At 43.6% G+C, this 17,981-nt stretch overlaps 1 protein-coding gene across 3 annotated transcripts in view; it reads left to right on the top strand.

The window, feature by feature from the left end:
- JADE3 (jade family PHD finger 3) overlaps positions 1–17,981 on the top strand; it is a 61,297-nt gene that overhangs the window by 20,187 nt on the left and 23,129 nt on the right. For 2 of the 3 annotated variants that reach the window (XM_035314867.1, XM_035314877.1), the window contains 2 exons: positions 9,540–9,599; positions 10,679–10,761. In XM_035314867.1, the coding sequence (XP_035170758.1) occupies positions 9,540–9,599; positions 10,679–10,761 (143 nt within the window). Of the gene's footprint in view, positions 1–7,324; positions 7,702–9,539; positions 9,600–10,678; positions 10,762–17,981 lie in introns of those variants that run through there. The other variant, XM_035314886.1, reaches the window with a different exon arrangement.

The raw sequence follows: 17,981 nt of genomic DNA, 5'->3' as shown, positions 1-17,981 counted from the left end.
CTGGAGAGAAGAGAAATTATTAAACAGACTTTTATGTGCATCTCCTTCAGCTTAGAGTTGACCCAGCCATTTTTAACATCCTTTTTATTGTTCTCTTAACTTTGTGCAAGCTTGACTGCACAACCTGGAAAATGGAGTAAAGACTTCTTGCAACTATGTGTGTCCATAGGTATTTCTGTCAGATACTCATGGCTTTCAGAATAGAAATAAATAGATGTATCTCTGTTACTGTGTGGCAGGTATGAAAATTTCATTAATGAACATTCAAAATTTCATTATGAACATTTCATGTTATTCCAGGACACTGTTTGCATTCTCCTTCCATTCTTTTGCATTCTCCAAAAGAAAATCCTGATTGGATAGTACACTAAGGTGCATGTAGACTATATTTGTATAAAATGTTTATTAAATTTGCCTTAAAAAGAAACACTGACTTCTCAAAGTGACCCAAACTTTTACTTAATCATTTTGACCAGAATAACTCTATGGCGCACAATGGTTAACAAAGTCAGCCAGGGCAGCAGCTATCAGAATCTTATTGTTGTGCTGTTTGTAGTCAGAATTTTATCTGAAAAATATACTCATTTCAGTATTTACGGTGGTCCTATAGACCACTTATCTCATCTCTAGTCCAGAGAGATCAGGTTGGGAACAGATTCCATTTAATAATAAAAACAAATAATAATCCATCTCACAGAGGTGAATTGTTATGAGTAAGGCTGATTTCACAGGAGATACATTAGGGTTTTAGACCAGTTACTGTATCTGATAATGGTCAACAGCGGGCATCCAGGGAAAGAAACCATTGTAAAGCTCTAGAGTATGCTCTGTTTATTGTAAATTTTTGACTTTGGGTTTGTGGGGATGGCAGGTTGATGTTGACACATTGTGTTTTATAGCCCTTGTCATCCATTTGCTTAATTCTCTTCAGTCTGTTTACTTTTCAACCCCTGCAGCATCCCATAGCATTTTTGTATAAAATTACTTTTTTTTTTTTTTTTTTTGCTTATAATGACTTCCTTTTTAAGTTTGTCTCATAACTGTGTCACCGGTCCTCAGGGCCATGAGGAGCAGTAGCCTCCTCGTCCTGTTTGCCATTCTTTACCACTTGTGGCAGGTTTTTCATGCTCTGCACCCTCTTCTCAGCCGGGCAGGTACTCGCTCTTTCATCTCTTATCCTACAGCCATGGCACGCTCCCCGTGCAGCTGGAGCTTCGTGTTCTGCAAATACTTTATCTCCAGCAGTGCCAAAGGGAGGGAGGAGACACTCCCTTGCTCTTAGGAAAAATGAGTGATCTGTTAGTGTTGCTCATCCACAGAGGCTTTTCCATCTGGCTCAGTGGGTGCAGTAGTTGAAACCAGACAGTTTTGTGTCGGTGTTCTTCTCTGCTGCTTTGGGGTCTTGTTGGAAGGATGCCTCTGGTGTATCAACGTGCAGCAGCTCTGAAGGGTGTCCTCCTAAAATACGTGGTGCTGCAGCTGATTTGGGAATGCCCAAGGACCCCATTTTCAGAGGTGTACAACTAACGTGTTTATTTTCACCTACTTAAGACCTTTAACAGATGTCCCTCAGGCTCTGTGGTGTGTCTGTGTGCCTGTTGACTTGGAGCTGGTGCAGGCACCTGCCTTCAGCCTCCCTCACAGGGCACGGCCGAGGGACTGGCCCAGGCCTGCTCCTGCAGTCTGAGCAACCCGTCAGTTCTGCTGGCCCTCATGTGGGGACGTCGGTGGTGTAAGAGTCTCAGGTGGCATCAACAGTACAAGGAGGATCTCTGTCCTTTATTGAGTGTGAGGGGAGTCATAATGATGAAAGATTAGGCTAAGGCTGAGGTACTCGATGCCTTTTTTGCCATGGCCATTATTAGTAAAGTCAGTTGTTGTCAGGGTACCCAGCCCACTGATCTGGAAGATGATGATGGGGAGCCAGGTGAAGGCCCTGTAATCCAAAGGGAAGCTATAGGTGACCTACATGTTTTGAATGTGCAGTATGGGGCCTGACCCTTTCAATAGCTGACCAGCAGTCCTGGCTAACTGAGGAGGTCCCAGCTGACTGGAGGATGCCATGCCAACCTACAAGAAGAAGGGCGGGAAGGAAAATCTAGGGAATTACAGGCCTGTCAGTCTGACCTCGGTGCCAGGGGAGGTTACAGAGCAGATTATCTTGAGTGCCATCACATGGCAGATGAAGGACAATCAGGTAATCAGAAACAGCCACTGTGGGTTTATGAAGGGCAAGTCCTGCCTGACTAACCTCATCTCTTTCTAGGACAAGCTGACCTGCTTAGCAGATGAGGGAAAGTCTGTGAATGTTGTTTACCTGGATTTTAGTGAAGTAAAGTAAGCAGTTTGATGATTTCCCACAGGATTCTGGAGAAACTGGCTGCTCGTGGCTTAGCCAAGCGTTTCGTTTGCTGGGTGAAGAAGTGGCTGGGTGTCTGGGCTCAAGGAGTCGTAAAGAATAGAGCTCAGTCCGGTTGGTGGCCTGTCACGGTGTCATTCCCTGGGCTGGATCTGTGTCCAACTCTATGGCATTCAACAAGGCAAAGTGCCAGGTCCTGCACTTGGGGCACAACAACCCCATGCAGAGTTACAGGCTGAGGGAAGAGTGGCTAGAAAGCTGCCTGGCAGAAAAGGACCTGTGCATGCTGGTTGACAGCTGGCTGAATGTGAGCCAGCAGTGTGCCCATGTGGACAAGAAGGCCAATGGCATCCTGTTCCGCATCAGAAACAGCGTGGCCAGCATGGAAAAGATGTTGTTCTGCACTGTCTGACTCCTTGTATTCAAGTGCTGGTGCTATATAGAAGTGCTTTGGTCTCGACTTGGCTATTGTGTGACAAACTGAACCTCGTGGTCATTGTTACCTGTGTCCTTACTGCTTTCTCAAACAAGATGTGACACTTCAGAAACCTTGAGCAGGTGCAGTTGTCCGTTAGTACCCCTTTTAGGGCAGCATCAGCCCCAGTGGACACCAGTTGGGCTCTTCAGGATGTCGTCTTCCACTTGAGATGGGTGATTTATAGAAGCCTAGAAGGCTAATTATGTTTTTATAAATCTGTTTAAATCTGACTAAAATGTCTTTGGTGTCTTGTGTGTTACAGATTGTAGCACATAACATTAAATTAGTTGTCTGGCCATTAAAAGTAATTTGAGTTTAGTGGTTATTAAGACAAATTTTGTTGTCTTTTCAAATGTTTTCTAAGACCAAAAAGCGCTTTAACAACTCCTTTAAGTTTTTGTTTTGATGTTTTGACATAGAGAACTAATAACTGCACATAAATGTGTCATAAAGTGAAATAGTAGAAAATACAGTAGGATTTCAGTATTCAACTAAAGATTTGGAATATTCCAAATATTGTGAGTTCTGGCTGTGACAGTACGTTCTCTTTAATTGTATCTAATGATCCCCTCAGTGCCATTTTTTATTAGGAAAACTTAAGCATCCAGATTGTTTATTTTAAACTCGTAAATGAAAACCATTTCTTGTCAGATGAGGAGAGAAATGGTCAAATTAATGTTTCCTAATAGGAAAATGTGTTGTTGCTTTCTCTCATCCTTTGAATAGGATATAAAGACACATCTTTATGGTTTCTGCCTTTTTTGCAATCCATTAGGTTTTGTTAGTGATGCAAAACTTTGCAGCAAAGCAGTTAGCCTCTTTAAAGCATTATAGCAAGAAATAAACGAGTCAAAACAGATAAAATATTTAATGCAGGTTACTGTCAGTGCTTTTATCGCCTGAGATTTAGAAAAACAAAACAAGAGCAGCGAAACCTACTTTAATTTTTTATTAGCAAGTACAAAAAAAAAGTACCGGATTATTTTAAGAATCTTGCGGCATGTGAGAATTGTTGCCTACACTGTTGATAGAAAAAACAGGTTTTTTCTTAATTCCAAGTCGTGCATGTATTTCTGCATTCTTATAGCACGTAGTCCCCTACTTGTGTTTCCTACCTGAGGCTATGCCCTAATTTTTTGGCATTTTGTGTGGCTGTGAGCAGTGCCACGGGGTGGTGAGGAGCCTGCCCCGGGGCAGAGAGGGAAGGCACCCACTCAAACTCAATATGCTATTTTGGAGGAAATCACCTTTTTCGTCCAAGTCCCAGCTGATGTTTAAGGAAAAACAGTAGTTCTGCTGTTTCACAGGTCAGTGTAAACGTGGTATTGTGTGCAGCTGCGGAAGCTCATTGAAGGGGCTGGAGTCGAGGCGAGTGCAGCCACGTGCATATTTGTGTGTTTGTTTGCTTGAATTTTCATCTGTCTGGCGCTGTCTGTTCCATGAAATGGATTCTGTTCAGATTCATGTCGTCTTCAGGATGTTTGTGGTAAAGGTGTAAGTGTTTAATGGGCAGGAATATGTCAGTGCCTGCCCAGCTCACCTGACTGGGCTGTGTGCAGGCCAATGCACGTGGCTTTCTTTTGAGAGATGAAAATCAGGCTGTGCTTTCGTTCCCATGTGTGAAGAAAGCACAGAAGAGAGCGGGATTTTTTTTTTTTTTTAATTTCTTCAGCTCCTGCACGGGTGGTCTTGGGGCTGCATGCCTTGCTAGCAACACATTTGTCCGGGGATGGTTTCTGCTCTTTGCTGGCTGTGTGGCAGGAGGCAATGCAGGCAAAGCCACCGCTCGCCCTCCTTCTGTGCTCACGTGGCACGGTGACCATCAGGGTAGGGGCATGTTACTAAGTTATTTAATTTTCAGGTTAGAGAGAAATAAAGAAGCAATGTTACTTCTTTCCTGAACTTCCTTCCCTCTGAATTGTTTAACCTTTCAAACCTTTTCATTGCAGCAAATATTGCCAGCCCAAGTTCTGAGTAGGTGTTTTTTTTTCCAGTTTATATAGCCTTTTTTGTGAGATTGGATAGGATATTAAAAAATAATAATAAAAAACCCAAACACGAGTGATCTCTCTTCCTCTAGTTACTTGAAAGGTTGTATTAACTCTACTCATATTTCGTAATTTCCTTGGCAGTTGACTATGAAATTTGACCTATTTAAATGGTTTTACTGTACTACATTTCCTGGAGACCTTTCAAGATAATTTGCTTCCTAATCTAAATTTAACAGTTACATAAACCACATTTTGGAGACTTGGAGATTTCTACCTACTGCCTCTGCTCTTTCTTTTTTGTACGTAGACAAGCCATATTAAGTACAAAAGTTTAGTCTGAGACTTGCATGTAGCTTGTCATTTGTTCTACATACATAGATGCTGTTTTTCTTTTTAACAAGACAGAGAAAGTAGGTTATTTTTCATCCCCCTTGAAAGTTTCCTTAGAAGCAGGGCCAGTTCCGTTTTGATCGGTCTATTTTAAAATGTAAAGAAAAAAAATCTCACTGCTCTTGTGTGTGTTTGCGTTACAGCTCATTGAATGTCTTGGTTTCCTCTTCCTTCTGTGCAGGTCTTCACAGGTACTGAACCTCTCATGTACGTGTTGAGCCCTTCTATTCGACAGAGTGAAGCCAGGAAGGAAGGACTTATTCCCTGGACATTCTGTTTTGCTCAGAAATCCCATATGGATTTACGGATTCTTTTTGTATGCTTGTCTCTGGTGTCTCTCGCGTAATACGCCGTGTGAGTTTGGGCTGAGTGATACCTCATCCTTCTTTCTGCTGCTTCTCTTACTGGTGCACGATGCCGAGAGATGTGTCAGGACAAGAGGATAAACTCTCAGTGGTTTATTTGGTAAAAGCAGTTTGCTCTGATGCAAACTGAAAAGGGAGAAGGGTTTGTTGCTGGTGTTTCTGCAGGTATTTGGGGTGCTGAAATTTTGTTAACTGTCGACCATTTACATCTACGGCTTGACTGATTTCTTCGAGAGACGTGCAATATCTGGCTTTTTCAGAAAGGGGAAGTGCCTTTAGTCAGAGCGATGCCGATTTTCTTCGGGGAGAGAATGGTGGCAGAAGCGAGCAGCAGTGTCTTGGGAAAACACTGGGGTTCGTGTCGTGAGGTGATGCCAGGGAGGAGAGTTTCTTCAGCCTTGCTAATTCTTCTTTTCTGGAGTTGTGGCCCTTCTCCGTAGCTGTTGGGAATGGATCAGGGGTGCATGTCCAGCCCTGACTGCACAAGGAAGAAGCTCAGCTGGTGTGGAGTGTGGTGCAAGTCAGGAACCGTCCTGGTAACTGGCATCAAAAACAATACCAGAAAACATTCCACTGCAGTAGCTGTCTGGAGAATCGGGTGCCTCTTTGATTGTGATGTAGTGATTCTTAACGTCACTCTTGTGTTTAAGTTTTCATTTGAAAGATCCCTGACGGTGAGCATCTTTGGAATTTGTATTTGTTGTCGCAGAAGTGATCCATCATCTGTTAGTCCTTCTGTTGACTTTAAAAAACAACAAAAAAAAAAAGGAAATAAAAAAGATTTATATCAAGGCATGTTATCTTCCTATTTTTAGTGCTCGTTTCTAAGGTGATCTGTGCTTGACCATAAGGCTTGAGCACATTTTGAGTCCGTAGCCAAAGCACCCCTACTTCCTTTCAGGGTAGTGAGAATTATTACGTGGTGGCTGAGAAATGAGGTGTATGGCTGGGTTGGGATTTTTTGGAGCCACTCACCTCCTCCATGCTATAGCATTTAATTTCTCAGTTGCTTTACACTCATGTTTCTTAGCTCGTGCATGGGAACTACTGGAAAGTTTGAAGTCTGAAAGTAAATTCTCAAAATCCAGACCAAAAGTTCCACACACAATTTTCAAAATGCCAGAGAGAAGATAAAGGAATCTGGAAGGAGGCTGATGCTGCTCACCGTACGGTATTTCCATTGTGTTCTTAATGACAGCTCATCTCTTCTCATCTCTTTTTTCTTTAGAGTGGCATCTACTTGAGGCAATTTTCTAAATTATTTTTTGAACTCTCCTATGGAGGAAAAAAAGGTATTTCTTATTCATTACAAAAAAGATTAAAATGATTTTTCATTTTGTGTGTGAAGATAATGTTTTTGTTCTGTTTTTGGCACGCCGCATGCCATTCATTGTAACTGGTGTTCTGAGGTTGGGAAAGGGCACTGGCATTCTGCTGAGGTTATTTCTCACCTTCGTATTTGATCCTTTCCTGATGTCTCTTCATTTACTCTGAGGCACACGTTGGGGAAAAAATGAATGATGCCCCATTATTCTAGGCCCATATCACCATGGTTTTCAGGGGTGCAGTTAGAAAAGGCACCAAAGCAGGCCGTGTGGGAGATTCAGCCCCTCTCAGTGGGGTTTTGGTTCTGCTTGTCGGATCTGGGCCTTTGGTTCACGTGGTTTGCCCTTTCTTTCTCAGTTTAGCCATGACTCGAGCAGGTCGCTCTGCCATTTGGTGGTCGGGGCACGGTGACGGAGGCTCTCCTGTGAACAGCAGAGGCGAGGCACGAGGATGCTGAGTCCTGCACCCAGCGGGGACCTACAGAGAGCACGGAGCATGTGGATCCTCTTCGTAACCTGTCCTCCTGGGCACGGCGCTCCCGTGATTTGCTGTAGCTCTGTGTGCACAGTTACTGCGGTTAATGCTGCCGCAAAAAAAAATCCGGCTGGATTCCGGTGTTACTGCTACTCGGGGCTCTTACCCTGGGTGACTGCTTTTGCTGCCGCTCTCTGCTGTGATGGAGGTGTAAATCTCTTGCCTGAGCTGCTACAAATCCGCTGCCCAAGTACAACTTCCCTAAACGTTTTTTCATCACCGTGGAGCGGTTGGCAGAGGTGCTCCTTCTATTCTTAGGTTGGTTTTTTTGTTTGTTTCTGCATAAGCTGCCCCTGAAGCAGCCATCTCCCGTGTCTGCTCTCCTCTCCGAGCTGCCCAGGCGTTCCCTGCCGCGCCGTGTGTCTCGGCCCCATGTTTAACCCCGCTTTCACTGGGCGCTGCCTGTCTCCTCAGCTGGCTGTCTTTAAGACAGAGTGAAGAGGTTTTATTGCTGCGTATGTTTATGTAGACTATAAAAGATTAGAGTCGCCTGCCGTAAGCTTTCAGCACCTTTTAACAGCTGCTCAAAAATTCATCTGAACGTAAAAATGGAGCACTCATGTTTCTTGCCTAAGCAATGGCAGTGAGGAATACTGCTGTGCACACCTACCTGTGTCTGCTCAGCATGTCCCAAGGTCCTGTAACGTGCCCGAAGGTCTGGAAACCAGGCTGTTCAGAGCTGAAGGCTGCTGGCACACAAGGTGTAGGCATGGGCAGCGCCTGCTCCTTTCTAGGGAGCTGTGTCCTCCAGGTCGGGCTGCCGCGTTGCACCATCGCTTTGTGGGGAAGAAGCTCTCAAGGCAATGCCATTTGAGCTGCTCTTGACTGAAGCCTTTAAACTGCTGGAGCTGGCAAGATGAAACCGGTCATCTTCTTCCCTCATTACCTGGAGCTTAATTTGAAGTCTGGTGCCACCAAAACACATACAAAGAACAGCTCTTTGGGCCAAGTCAGACAGCCTTTGCCCAGGAGATCTCTGACGTTTCTTACGTGACTGGCGTCTCTACGGTGAGCGGTGGAAGCGAAACCCCGCAGCGCTTTGGGTCCCTCTGTTTTCAACGTAGCTCTTCTGTTGGGGTCTTCCTGTGTGGAGTGGCTGCCTGGCTTCCCCAGCTTGCTTGAGCTCTGAGAAGGGGAATTAACATGAATTAGGTTGTTTTCTGGTGGGAGTTTGTAGGTGATTTAAGGCTGTTGAAGTGATGCACGTGCCGCCTTCTGATGCCCTGTCCTGTTAACCACGGACCCCCCTGGTTAAATACCTGTCTCAGAGGTGCTGTGTGTATACCCAGCTGCAAAATGCATGCGTCGTTTCCCTTCTCAGCTTCCAGCAGTGTGGGCAATGACTTTCTATAAAAGATAGATCAAAGGATAGTTTTAAACTTTGATTACTGTATCTAAATGCGCTGATCAAACTCACGCTCTTAAGTATAAAGGCTGCTGAAAATTTCCACTAAATTAAACAATTCTGCTGCAAACAGTTCAGTTGCAATCTCTTCAAAGCCTTTGGATAGGCTTTTCTTATCCGGAAATCCTGTTTATCCCCCAGTCTTTGGATAATCTCAAGACCCATTGTACAGTAACTAATGTGGAGGGTTTAACAAGCGGGCTATTTAGCTGTGCTTTTCTTTCCTTTTTTTTTTTTTTCCCTTTAAGCAGTGTGGGGTTTGGTTTTGTTTAAGAGGCAGATATCCTCACTGATACCCTCCATGGCTTGTCAAGCTTCTCAGAGCCAAACTCTTCGGTGCCCCAGGTTGTGACCAAATGATTTCAGTGCCTTCGGTCACCATTTTGTGTAATTATCCCCCTTCAACGTCCGCCTTTCACTTTACGTGGGTGCCTTCGGGCTCGGTTTTCCTCCCCTTGCAGGTGAGCTGCGTTTTGCACCCACGCCTGGCCGTGCTGCGGCCACACAGCCAGCTCTGCTCAGCAAGAGGGCTGGAGGGTGCTCGCTGCCGCAGGCACTGCTGCGCTTTCACGCCCGACAGCTCTCCTTCGGGGGACTTCTGCCTTTGTGGTGCTGGGGTCGTGCGAGTCGGCAGGGTCCACGCAGACAGCCATCTTCTGGTGGTCGCCATCAACTCTTTTTTTCTCTCTAGGATGCGTCAGGATGAAACGCCACAGGCATCTGAGCACCAGTGACAGTTCAGACAATGAGAGTAAGTAGCGTGTGCTAGTTTTTCTTTGGTCTGTCACCCCCTTGTGGTTTCCTTCTGTGGTTTGAGGGCAAACTGTTTCACCTCCCATAATTAAAACAATGTTTCTTGCTTGATTTCTTCTTGCCTTCCCGGTCTTCTGTGTTCTGAATCCTGTTACGGGAAGAAAAGGAGACGAAGGATCCTGTAAACTCGGGGGGGTGTTAAGTCTGCTTAGCATTTGAGGAGAAATTTGTGTGCCTTTCCCTTTCAGAGCTGCGAAAAATAAGTCTGTAATTCAAGAGAAGTTTTGCTGCCCAGAGGAAGTTTTCGTATGGCTAGGGCCATACAAGAGTCCTGCTGTCTCATGCGGTACAGACCCTCAGCCTTAAGTCCGAGCTGTCTGAGCATTTATATGTTGCAGTATCTTACACTGGTTCTTCATCTGCTACACCGTGGCCCGGTAGACAAGTCAGTGAAGTTCCGTTTTAAAAGTTCCTTGGCACATGTCTGGCTGAGGTTGCACCTTCCTTGTGCCTGCAAAGAAACTCTTACGTGGCAGGGTCTGTTGGTTTCTTAGGAACCCGTGCCCATCTAATAATGCTGTGTGTAACGAGGATTCGTTGCCACATTTGTTACAACTCAGCAATGTACTGAACTAGCATCGTGCCCAGGAACGTCTAGACATCACACTGTACTTTTCTGCATCTCCCATCAGCACCCTTCAGTATCGTTGCTTTTTTTTTTCCACTTTGTTTTTCTAGCACTTGCAAGCTCTGTCCTCAGCTTTGCTCCTCCTTCCACTTCTGTTAGAAAGGAAGTGAGGGAAAGTGGTCTGCATGCTTGTTTCTGTTTACTCACACTTGTATCGGGCAGAGCAGAATGTACCCATAAACTCGGTGTGCTGTGGTTTTACAAAGAACAAGTGGAACAGGAGGAGCTGTAATCAAGCCTACAGACTGCAGAAGAGCTTTTTGCCCACATCTTGTCAAGAATTATCATAATTCAGGAGATTGGAGTGCCTTGTGTTTCACCGAGCAATTAAATGAATTGAAGCGAGCTGTAATGGTTCTGGTTTTTATTTCTTTTCTTTTTTTTAACAGGTCCTTCCACTTCCTTTTCTTCTTGTTCTAAATACAGGAGCAAGTCAAAAACACCAGCAAATGAACAAAAGAAACCTGCTGAGGTAAGAGCCAGGGTTAAAGATCGGTTACCGGTAGTTTTTTGTCATGTATTTTTCAAGTTTCTAAGGCTTGAAATAGCGAGCTTTGAACCGGTGCCAGCGCGTTAGTTACCTGTCAAATGCTCCGTGACACTGTTTTTCCTCACCACGTGAGTAATGCAGGAGCTCCGGTGTTTGATGTCCCAAAATGACTTATGGCTTTGCAGACAGTAACTTGTGGTTCTTTATTCCCCTGAAATACAGTGTCTTTTTGAAATTGAAAAAGCTGGGGTGGTTCTGTGATTTGGGAGTGAAGGAAGTGGTTTGTGTGTGTGTATGGGAAGGCTGCCTGCTTTCTGCTCTAGGATGGAACAGGAACACCCCGCTGGGCAGGTTACGTATGAACAGTGCTTAATCATCATCTGCCACTCTCTTACTCTTGTGGTTACCTTTAGTAGGGTTTTAATTGCCATCCCTACCCGTTACACCTATCACCACCGTCGCTGGATCGGTATTCGCTACTTGAGCCCTTTTTCCTTTGGCACCCGTGTGCAGTGCAGTGCTCCAATCCACCCTAGCAACCATCGCCACAGATTGCCCTTTTTCGGGAGGATGTTGTCTGCCTTTTCCTCCAGATGTGATGCTTGCTTTCTCAAGGGCTGAAGTCAGGTAACAACTGCAAATGGGAAAATGTTTCTTGTAGTTAACTCCCCTTGCTTGCTGTCACGTCCCCTCCAAATGCATCCTTCAGCGTGCTGGTATGACTGTTGATGCCTGAGGTTACTGAGAAAAAGACTGACAAAACATACTTTGCTTCTGTAGAATTTAAAACCGAGAGTTATGTCCCAGAAGTAATTTTTTGTACCATAACAGCAGCTTTTTAGCTGCTTAGATGCTACTGTGAGAGGCTGCATAAGCATAAAGGTTGTGTTCATATAGCAAAAGCTATTCAGCAAACATGCTTCATGCTTCCTTTTTTGAATGCTGCTTCTCAGACAAATTTGGTTTGGTAGGAGCAAGGTTTCAGAACGTGTTCTTTCTTTGGAAGCTTAATTTTTATCATGAGTTACTTGAAGAAAACACACTGATTCATTCCGACAAGGGAATCTTGTGTGAGTGTTTCCACACAACCAGAATTGGCCAGAACTAGCTTTATGATGTTTGTTTACAGCCACCGCGAAGGTAAAGAAAAACCTACTGTGCTTTTTTTTTACCTTTAAAGTGTTGATCCTTGAGGATTATGGTTCTGTGAGAATTTTAATCTTAAAACAGCTCGTGGCTATGGAGGTCTTGCAATAGTTGCTCACGTTTGTCGTCACAGCAGCTTTGTTGCTTGCCAAGCTGGGCAAATGGGGACAGAAACAAACACATTGCCAGGCTTGGTGCTGTTTCAAGTACACCTCAGTGCCAGTCCCTTACCAAGCCCTTCTCCCTGCCCAACTTTTTTCTCTCTCTTCTTCCTAAGGATGCTCCCATTACCGTTTTCTTTCCCTTCGCTCCGTTTTGTCTTCATGTATGTGTGTGTGTGTATAAACAGTTACGAAGATGTGGTCCATGTATACAGCCTACAAGTCTTATATAGATAGCTTCTAGGAATTAAAAGGAGCAGTGCTTTCAATTCCTCCTCATGTGATCTTCTTTGCTGCTTTCTACCTATCCCAAGATAAAATCTTCAACCATTTATTGCTTGATAAATACTAAAATTTGAAGAACAAGATTTGGAATATACCATTTGAATTAAAAAAAGAAATGTATTTTATACCATCATCATTCCAGCAGTGCTAGCATTTTTCTGGTGTCTTTGGTTTGAAAGTCCCCCTTCACAGTTTAAAAAAAAAAAAATAGAAAAAAAAACCTTAGATGATATCCTCGTCTGGAGGAGTTGTCCCAAGTGCAATATTGCAATAATCCCCCTCCCCACAAAAAAAAAAAAAAAAAGATAAAGAAGAGGAATGGATGGGAAGGTGATGATAATAATCTCTACCCCTCATGGGTAAGACTCTTGTCTGTCCTTCCAGTTTTTCCTTTCCTTGTGCTGGAAGCAAGCACTCCTTCCAACCCCTAGAAAAGCAGATGCTGGAGATCTCATGCAACGGTATACTACATGAAGTGCTGTTGTCAGCAGAGATTGAAATTGATTGTTAATGCTCCAACTGGTGACAAGGGTGTAAAGCAAAGACTGACCCTACTGCATACCCTTCAAAAAAAATCACGTTGCAGTAATTCTGCAAGGTTTTTTGTGGTAATAGTTGTCTAATATCTATTGGATAGAAATAGAAAATTTCAGGCTGACAGCATCCCTTTAGCAAGGGATCTCTTTAGCAAGTTGGCAGTGCTCTCCTTTCATTCACCTCTGCTTGCCAGGCAGCAGACGTTTCTTGAGTTAGTGATGCAGAAAATCTAAAAGGTCAAAGCTATAAATAGCTGTTTGGGAATATTTTTGCTCATGGTCTTCATACATTAATTTTTCTTTCGTGCCAGTAAGCCTGGCTTTCTCCGTTATGTTGTGTGTGGATACATAGGCTTTTTTCCTGCTTTCTCAGCTATCTCCAGTCCAAGTATTCTCCAGTATTTGGGCTTCCTCTTCAAATAAAAGCTCATTTTCAATATTGTGGCCGACAGGTTAGTATATTTGTCACCTGCTTCACAGGACGTGTTTGTAGTGGCTTTGCTCCTCTGTAAAACCAACCAAACAAAAAGTTGGCTGTGGCTGAGGACTGCTCTGCCTTGCATTGCCTCTCATGTCTTCAGGAGGGAGGCAGGTGGAAAGGATGTTACAGCATGGGACCTGAGGCCCACTTATCCCACTCTCCTCCTTGAGAAGATGGTGAAAGTAAGGCAAGCCTGTGATGGTGCTTCCTCAGAACATGCTGTTTGCTTTGGTGACTTCAGAAGGGAGACTGCAGCTCTTGTGCTCCTCTTGAGTTGTAATCTATCACAAACAACTGAAATAGGAACTTTAAGCTATCTGCTAGAGCGTTTACTTTGAATAGCAAACCAGTGTTAAGGTTACGGACACACCAGTAGCATAAGTCAGAACAGTTTTTTCAGATCTTCGTGATGATGGCCATGCGCAACGTGCAGAGTTGCCCCTTATGGGCTTGAAGCCTGGAGAGACTCGTAGGTCTGAACGGTAGGCTGCGTGGGAGTAGCAGTACCATAGGAGGCATTTGGATGCCTGGCTCAGCATGAAACCTGTACTTTGCTGTTTCCTGTCTCCTTGGAAGCTGCAGCAGAAAACGATGGCAGAACAGTTGAAATCATTTTTGCAGGGAAAACCTATTAGCTGGCCCATGCTGAATGACTGACCATTTCTTTTCCCTCAGGCTAGCGGGGGCACAAAAGAGCCAAAGAGATTTATGTGACACTCAAGCTTATGTTTTGTTTAGTTTGTTTTTTTCAGTCCTCCCTCCCTCTCTAAACTGTGAAAGAGTTAAGTTAGGATTGTGTGGTGTTTCTTTTAAACCCTGCCCGTCTAAGGTGGCAGTATTTTACCTCTCCTTGCAAATAGGGTTCTGAATCCCACAGCAATAGTAGTTTTTAATCCCTCGTTGCTGATAGCGACAGCTGTGTTATCATGTGAAATGTAGCTTGTCTTCCACAAGTAAATGGTCTGCTTTCATTACTGGGGTATGTGAAACTTTTTTTAGTGGCATTTAACTGTCACATAAATTGTAGGTCTTGATCCTGAGGAGCACCCTGCAAGATTAGACTGAGCAGAAAATGGATTCTTTTTGCAGTTGGAAAGTGGTTGGTTTTGTTCTGTGGATGAATGGGCAATATGATTAAATCATATCGTTTGGCATGTCCCATGCATAATAGAAGAGGAGACTGTCACCTCTCCAAGCGTGCTTTAGAAGATTCTGAATTAACTGCAACACCTTGGACATCTCTGCGGGCTTCTCAAGACCTCTGGTCAACATATCTTATTAATTTTAATGAGCTGGTTTTTAGCCTGCATGGGTTAATTGGTTAAAAAAACTAATAATACTTTCATCTAAATCAAAGGTGCAACCTTGCTGTTTTTTTTTTTTTTTTTTTTTTTAATCTTTTTGCTTTGAGATACCATCTCAAGATATTTGAACTCCTTAGCAAGAGGTGGCCGGAATGCACAAGGGCATGGAAAAGTTTGCTTGTGATAAGGCTGAGCTGTTTTATCTTTGGGACTGAACAAGCTGGCATAATAGTAAAGTTTGAACGGTCTGGAAAAAGCAGAGGTAGAGCTTCGGTCCTGCCTGCCCTCGTGATGGAGGAATGGGGGAGGAAGGGTGGGAGAATGTGAATGAGGCCAAAAGTTAGGAAGTCTGCTGGAATTAATAGGATGTCCTTTTCCGTGCACCATGTAATTAGACTGTGAAGCTCATCTGCATAGGAAGTTGTTGAGACTGAGAATTAAACATGATTAAAAAAGGAATGAAACGGATGGTAACGAGTACAGATTTCTTTCTAAATATCTGGTTTAATTAATACCAGTTTAAAAAATTGATTGTTGAGATTAATCCCCAAATCCAAAGCGTACGTCTGATTAGCAACCAGAAGGAAACTTGATGTGTTCTTACACGGTTCTCGCATGTTCTTCTGGCTCCTGAGATGGTGCTGTCAGAGATATCAGAGATATGACATCAGGTGGGCTTGATTTAGTGTCTGATTTCCTGGTTTTTCCCATAAACGCTTATAAAGGAGGCTGAGAAGGTTAATGGCTGCTCCAAAGAAAAGTGCAATATTTCATTTGCTTGAGTCCTGGCTAATCCTTGAAAATAGTGTTAGGGAGCAGAGTTTGAAGATTAGGATTTACTGCAGGGCACGGCCAAATTACTTAGATGTTTGAGAAGTACAAGTTTAATGCTACGCTTCTGTCTGCTTTAGCTGTTTTAACATCATTAGTTTTTCGGTCCAGTCGATATACATGCCTGGAACTGTAGTTTCATTGCCGTTTTACAGTTATTTTGAGTTCTCTTTGCTTTGCTACAATATAAACCAACCAACCCGCCCTGTCTTGAGACTCCAGTCTCCTTTGTAATAAGGTGCCTTAAATGAGAAATTAATGCCCAGGTTGCAATGTATTAATGAGAATATCTACCTCGCAAGGATGAGCGTGCTAAATTTTGGGGAGTGGTGTGTCCCTTACAAGTCCGTCCTCTGTAGATGGGCAGTCTTTGGCAGATATGAAACATCTGTACAAAGATGAGATGTAGTAGATTAGATTATCTGTACTCAGATACTATGTGGCTACATTATGCTTATATTAGGTCTTACTGCAATTTGTCTACCATGTTATTTATGCAGTGATTTTAGGTATAAACTGATGCTTCTTAAGTGTCTAATTTTTGCTGCTGATGTTAATAGTGAGAGTTACAACAGGACAGTAAGCTTTGCTTATGGGTGACTTTGGAATGAAAAAGAAGATTAATTCTGGAGGCGTGCAAAAAAAAAAGACTGAAAACCTGATGGAAAACTTGTGCTCTTATGTGATTTACTCTGCATTTTAGAGAAAATGCCTTCTGTTGGATGGGTAGTTGGCACCTGGAATTTCATCGTTGGCCTTCAAGGTGGGTTGTGAAGGAGATGCAAAAATAGGAAGCCTACTAGCCATGTTTCAGCTTTCTCTTTTAGAGAGGATACTGAGGATATTTCTGAAGTTATGCTTTTGGGGGAATCTGGGTGGGGGGAGGCATATTTTTTTCCCTCCTGCCTTTTAAAATCACTACTTTTCTGAGCGAGTCAGTCTTCTTGATCCTAGACAGCGGGCATAAGGAAATGAAATGTGTACCATTGACTCCTTAGGGGCTCTGCCAGGCACCAGGGGAAGCCTAAGGAGTGGAGCAATTAGATGCAATCCAGGCGAAATCCTGCTTTAGTTGTAACAGCAGCAGAGTGGTTAACACATACTTTACTTAAACCTCTGCCATGTGGCTCCTGGTGGTGGCCTAGATGGCCATGTGACCACCTTACCGTCCTGGAGTTCTGTTGGTAGGTGGCCACGTCCTGAAAAGCTCACTGTCACAAGAAGAAGTAGGATTTCTCTTACCATTTTTAAGAGGTGACCCAATCCATTTGCTCTCACTGACACGTGCATTTGGGCAAGATAAGTTGAATGAGCAACAGGATCAGTTGCTGTCAGTAGAAGCTTGCTTTGACTCTCATTTTTTTTTTATTTTTATTTTTTTAGGGGGAAGAGGTTTTGGTTGTTCCCTCCCCCCTCCCCAAAATGTGGCTTTAGGTTTGCATTGATCACAACCAAAACGTTCCTGAGGTCTGAGCAGATCTGGTATTTGTGTTGCTCAGTGAAGATGGAGGCTGTAGACAGCTGTTGTGTGGCTAAGACCCAGTCTCTGTCTTTGATGCTAATATTTCACTGAAATTCTCCATAGCGTTGCATGTGCCCCCTCGATATCTTTAGCAGATAGGGATATTGCACAGAAAGTAATATTTTTTTGGTGGATAGCCTTGATTTATTCCCAAAGTCAGCGCAGGGGGAGGGTCCTGTGAGGAGGATTATATGTCAAATTTTCATAGTGTTTGCAGAAGGACTTCATGTTGAAGTCAGGCAGCTTTTGGTGACACATGTACAAACTGATTCATAAAGTTCATTTTCCTTGGACATATATTCTTGTAGCATAATTTACAAATAGAGCTAAGAAGTCTGAAAAACAAAACCCATGAACCATATCTTTCCATCCACAGGCCCATGATCTCACTAGCTTGGTGTTGGTGCCATGGAGGAGCAGAGCATGCTTATTATATTTTTGTAGGATTTGAGCTGTAAAGGCTTAGAGACAACAGTGTGTCTCTGCAGCGGTGCCTAAGTTGTTCTCATTGCTTGAGCACATCTTGTCAGACTTTACTGCAGAACAAAAAGACCAAAGAACAAGGTTTCCTCTTTCTTCTAAATTGGAGTCCCAGCTTTAAAGTGTGAAAAAAAGTTTTACAGTTTCTCAACAAAACACTTGGTATTTTTATTGTGACATAAACAAGCGTGTTTTTCATGGACTTCATTCAGCCAAATTGCTGCACCATTTTCAGCTGAAACTGTAAAGCTCCTGGCAGCTGCATGACAGGAGAGGTTCAGACCGAACAGTCTCACATGGTAAGCGGGGCTGAAACTCATCTCTTCCTTCACGCTTTCAGTTGCCATAAATATTTTTTAAATATCCCACTGTCACACTAACTTCTGAGGAGGCTTCCAGCAGGTGGATGTGTCCTGTTGGTGTGTGTACGGACCTCGATCAGCTGGCTTCTGGCAG

This window comes from Oxyura jamaicensis, chromosome 1 (genome assembly GCF_011077185.1).
Source record: "Oxyura jamaicensis isolate SHBP4307 breed ruddy duck chromosome 1, BPBGC_Ojam_1.0, whole genome shotgun sequence".
In the NCBI taxonomy this organism is placed as follows: Eukaryota; Metazoa; Chordata; class Aves; order Anseriformes; family Anatidae; genus Oxyura; species Oxyura jamaicensis.
Note: the sequence above shows the minus strand (reverse complement) of the source record. Positions and strands in the feature narration are given on the sequence as shown.